General features: G+C 40.0%; 1 protein-coding gene across 1 annotated transcript; it reads right to left on the minus strand.

Moving 5' to 3' along the window:
- Positions 1-400: 400 nt before the first annotated feature.
- PRR32 (proline rich 32) lies at positions 401-2,358 on the minus strand. The gene is made up of 2 exons (XM_025852601.2): positions 2,221-2,358; positions 401-1,400 (listed from the first exon to the last, which is right to left on the minus strand). Exons 1-2 carry the CDS (start codon positions 2,238-2,240, stop codon positions 521-523), a joined length of 900 nt encoding a protein of 299 aa, XP_025708386.1. The 5' UTR covers positions 2,241-2,358; the 3' UTR covers positions 401-520.
- Between the last annotated feature and the right edge of the window lie 3,231 nt (positions 2,359-5,589).

Genomic DNA, 5,589 nt, shown 5'->3' on the forward strand with positions numbered 1-5,589 from the left:
TGGTTCTGCCTCTAACTGGCTGTTAAATGTTGGTTAGTACTTTCACTGGTCTCATCCTATTCTTACTCATTGTGCACTTTTCTCTATTACCTAGACTTTGGTCTACTTTATGGTCTTTAATTTTCCCATCCTGCTCTGAGCAAACTCCATAACCTTAGGTGGGTAGTAATTCCCCACCCTGGATTTGGCCTAACAAGAACCCAACTCACCCTCCCGCAGTCACACAGCTGCAAGCCAAGGATAGGGATTCAACTAAGCTACTTAGAAAGTACGAGCACATTACTGCTTTAATTTCCTTAAAGTTAGAAAACAAAAGCCAGGGTTTAAGCTCCCGGGGTGGCGTTTTTAAAAATAATTCACAATATTTCAAAGTTTAGAATCTTTATTGAATCTCCAAACACATAAGGCACATTAGTGCTAAGCAAAGCGTTAAGAGGGTAGGGGGTTTCAAATATAAAAACATAAATGAGTAATTTTCATCTCTTCCCCCAACCCTTTTTTCCCCCTCCCTTTTTTGTCATCAGTTGTTCTCTCTGTTTGAGGGTGCAGGAGCCGGCATGCCCCAGGAAGGAAAATTGGCAAAATAAGAAGGCAGTGGAGGACCAAATATTGGGGGTGGAGCAAAAGCAATAGGCATAGCAAGAAATGGACTGAAACTCGGAGGTCGAGGAGGTACAAAGCAATGAGCAGTAGGACGAGAAGGTAAACCGGGAGTACTGGAAGACAAGGCGAGGGGCCTAGGCCAATTCTCCACGGGGTGCCGGGGGCCTCCGGGTGGGAAAGAAACATGAGCCAGCCTTTCCTTGCCGGCCATTCTTGTATTTCCTGGAGGCAGCTCCATCATTACCCCTGATCTAACCGTGGGGATATGTGGGGGGCCTCTTACTTGTGGAGCCCTGGATGAAAAGAACCCCTGACCTCGTGGCAAAGCCATGTATAACCTTGCATTATAGCCACCTCTCTCGGTGCCCCCACTGTTGACCTTTGCCCCCCCTATCATCAGTGCGGGAGGGCTGCCAGAGAATTCCTGGGACACATTAATAGAATCCTGTCCCCTAAGCCTCCAGCCTGCCAGCCCCTCAGAGCTATTTACTTCTGCTGTTGCTAAGGCCTCTTCCGTAACAGCAGGTGGTGGCCCATAGGGGTGTTTGTGAGCTCTTGAACTGTCGACAGGAATGCAGGCTCCTGCTGTCTCGGAGGGGCGCTCCAGCTGCTCTCTCGCCAGGTCAGTCAGCACATTGAGGGGAGGTCTCTGCAGGACGCGATGGTGGCCCCAAGGCTCTGCATCATCTTTTGGCATGGAACTCGGACACTGGAGGGACACGTCGTCGGGGCGCGGCTCCCGCATCCCACACTCATCGGCAACTACTCCATTGGGTGAAGAGGCGTGCCCACCAAGGCTTGCAAAAATAGAAATAAATAAATTAATAGGAAATGCAGTGATCTGAGAATATATGAAATATGTGATGGATTAAACTCGCTGGAATATACAAGGGGGAAGGGAAAACCTATCTCCTCCCACGTAAAAAGTCAGCAAGCACTTTTTTAGCCCACGTTCACTGTACCAGGTGGCTTCTTTAAACAGCCAACCCGATTTCCCTTTCTGGCTTTCTTGTGGCTCCACCCCATTCCCCAAGTCCCCACTTCCTCAAGGCAGCAAGGAAGCGGAGAAGACTCAGAGAACTGCATGCGCAGGCTTGCCATAGATAACAGTAGGTCTTTCCAGTCCCCCCCACCCCCGTAGGACCTATGATCCACTAAAGCCCAGCATTCAGATTCTGGCAGGAGGGTCCTGGAAAGTCTTGTGAGGAAAGACTTTTTTTTTTCTTTCTCCATAGAAGTAAAAGAAAGGTTATTTGTGTTAACAAACACTCCAGTTTGTTTGTCTCTCTGAAGCACCATTCAACATTTGCAACAGAATTTTGTTAAAATTTTCTTTCATTCAACCTGTACAACACCCTAGAGAACGAATTTCCTCAAGTTTAACACCAACTATTTAGACTACGAATTTGCAACATTTGTTTCAAAATTACGTTTAAAGAATTGCTGCCCTTAAATCCAGTATTTTTAGTACCTGAGTTTGTGTCTGGCAATGTATTGTCTGTGATCCCCTCCTGCACTCTCTCCAACCCACTCGTCCCTGTCCCAGTTACACAGAAAAACAATTAAAACTGCCTTTTGCCTTCAAAATTAAACAGTTCTACTCAGTTTTGTACTTACACATTTTCAATGCAAGCCATGGAGAAAGTTGATCAGGAAAACCTTCGTGAGGTGATGGAGAAAACAAGCTGAATGCCCACTTAGGCCAATTCAGTCTGGAGAGAGGACTTGTGCTTCTGCCTTAGAGCAGCTTGGCAACTCGAGTGAAGCCAGAGACCAACTGCTTCTTTCTAGATTTGGAGTTCTCTTTCTGAGGTTACCAGTTGCTAGGGAAGGGAGGGAATAAAGGAGTGAGGAGGGGGAGGGGATAAATTTGTGACACTCCTTTGAAGCTAAAAGTAGAACTCCTTTTTGCATAGTAGTAGATGGATGGTAAGGGCATTCGTTAAGTTAACCCTGTTGCAGGCCAGATGGAAAGACAAATCATTTCAAGATTTTAGAAGAATCATGGAGGCATGGTAATTTATTAAGAGTTATTTCTAAAGTTTTAGTTAAGAAAGGTAGTTACCATGTCTTTACCTTAAGTTTGGAAATACAAACATTGAGCACTGTACCATGCCTAGTCTTGTAATTTAAAATTTCAGTTTTGCAGATGCATAGTTGGTGGAGAACAGAAATTTATGGGGTTAAATTGGTTTTCAATCAGTCTCTCTTGTGAAGATGAAACAAAAATAGCGTTATAAAAAAATTACCCTAAAAATCATATTGGCTTTTATTTTTTAGTCCCTCAATTTGTGTTTTTTTCTACCTTCTAGTTTATTGGTTCTGTATGTTGGTGTTTGTGGGTGTGTCTGTGTGTGTGTTATATATTTCCTGTAATAGAGCTCTGTAAATATACATTTTTCCTGTAATAGAACTCTAAAACTTCTCTACAAGGGGGAGGGGGAGTAAAAGGCATAACATATCATAAATGTATGAATATTAGCTCAGATTTCACCTTGTAACTTCTTTGCATAAGGCAATTTCTGTTTTCCTGCCTAAATTTCATCTTCCTCCTCCATTTTAAACAAGTACACTTCCCCCGCTTTTATTTTCTGCCATTGATGCACAGATTGATTGCTCTAAAATTACAATGGCCATCCCCTCATCTAAGATTACTAATCTTGCTCTAGGATAAAGCCATAAACTTAGCTCCCTTCCTTAAATTTACCTGAGAATTGCGCTTTTCAGACGATACCTTCAAGACTTTAAAGTCTTTCTTTATTCCCAGTATCAGAATATGCTGTTATATTTCAAAGGTTATATAATTTTTTCTTAAAGAAAGATAACAGACTCAAATACGATGTGTTTCAATTTATATATGGAATATGTGTGTATGTGAGTGTGCATGTATGTGTGCAGTGGATAAGTATAAAATATTAATGCAAAGGAATAGTCAGTGCTGCGAAGCAACACAATTCATGATAGAAATAACCTTTTGGGTCTCTAAGTCCATATCTTGCTGCCAGGGTGCCTTGTCCTGGTCTGTACAGTACTGAGTTTTTTTGTTTTGTTTTGTTTTGTTTTAATCTTGTTGAAAGATGAAAGCGGCATGCTTCCAACATATGTCCCAGAAGAATCTGTTCACTTGCCTAGCATGGTTCACTATTAAGAAATTTCTTGATTCCCCAGCTTCGTTTATATTTTTCTTCAGTTTATTATTTCCTTGCTCTTTTACATAAGAAAAATCGTTATTAGCAATGTAATTGTGGTGGAGCAATAAAACTTTCTTAACACTTGCTAGGTCAGAGCGATAAATCAACGTGGGCTAATGCTTAATAGGTGGTAAATCATATTTACGTAGTTTATGCTTTTTTTCCTGAACAATGGCAAGGAAGCCCCAGGAAACCCTTTTATGCCTACCAAACTATTGCAATGATGGGCTGGTTTACCTAGAAATGCCTGTTTAGTAAAAATATATTAATTGGATTACATAAGAGTGAAGTATAATATAGACATCAAATAGCTGAGCACTGTGACAAAGTCAATGGCACCAGAGAATTTTCCAAAACCATAACAGGTATTATAAATTTATGGATACTAGCTCAGATTTTGCCTTGTAACTTGTTAGCTTTTGTGCAATGAATGTTTACTGAATGCCTCCTGTATTGACTATTTGGTTCAGTGTGCCTTATAACACAAAGTTAAATATGCAGTTAATGGAGACTTCAAGGAATAGTCAAACTTTCTGGGGAGACAAAATAACATCTATAAAACAATCAAAAATGGTACAAAAAATAAACACAACTCACTACATGGTGTAAACTAATACCACAGTTAAAATTCAGAAGACGGAAGTATAATTTTAGGTTAAAGTAGTTGTGAAATATTTCACATGGAAGGATCAATGTGATATACATGGCAGAAGAGGAAATGGTATTCTGTGTCAAGAATAGGTAATTAGTCAAGTTGTACCAATCAGGTAATATTTGAAGGCATTCACATTTTATAAAGGAAAAACTGGAATCATCTCAAAACCTACCTTTTGAAAAAAAAAAAGCAGTTGAGCTACCTCAATTATCCATTGAGCTCTGAAAATTAAGTAGTAAAATGTATGTTTTTTTTTTGTTTGTTTCTTTGAGTGATTGCTTTGAAGAGGGAAAAATGGGTAATGGAAGTTGAGGATTTGCCAAAAAGTAGCTTAGTTGTGAAAGCACCTAAGATATAAATGCCTTTCATTACCCATGGCCTCTTATTTCATGACACAGCTCTAGCATCTCTCAAAAGGTTTTGAAGACTTTATTGAAATGCTAAGTAAGGACCATAGAAGGATATATTTACTTTTGCACAATAATTATGATGTCATTAAAAACGTGGTTGTACTGCCAAATCACACTGTTGGGGTTTTTTTTCAAAGAAATTTTGCAGATGTGTATGTGTATAAGCAAAGTTTCATTTAAAATGCATCCTTTCTCTTTTACTTAGAAAAAGAATCCAGGGAATAGAGACATAAGAATGGCTTTCTCTGTTTTCATCGGGCTAATCAGGAAGTGATGAGATTGTCATGCTGATCTCTGGGGGACTACTGTCAAAAGATCCCATCCGTTACTTTCAAAATGCAATGTAACTATTCTTGTGGAAAGCTCTGCAAGTTTAGGATTCAAAAAATACTTCTTAAAGATAGACCACATATTTTTAAAGGTCTGTTGCTATTTAATTCAACAAATTAAAAAAAAACATGAGATTAATGAAAGCATGATATTTATTATCCCAGAATGGGTCAGCCAGCATTATTCAGTTGCACAACTATGAGCAGTACTCCTGTCCTCTCTGCCACCAGCTGTCCTGCAAACCCTATGTGGTAAGTGATGAGGATGAACAGGTGAGAGTATGGTTATTTCACCACCAGCACTTGCAAAAGCAACTAACAATATATGCCTCACTGCTGGACCTATTTGTATGAAGTTCAATAGACTGTCATTGCTTTTCTCAAGTTCTTTGCTCCAGATT

This window comes from Callorhinus ursinus, unplaced genomic scaffold, assembly GCF_003265705.2.
Source record: "Callorhinus ursinus isolate GAN/ISIS: 27379988/994484 unplaced genomic scaffold, GSC_fseal_2.0 scaffold33, whole genome shotgun sequence".
Lineage (NCBI taxonomy): Eukaryota > Metazoa > Chordata > Mammalia > Carnivora > Otariidae > Callorhinus > Callorhinus ursinus.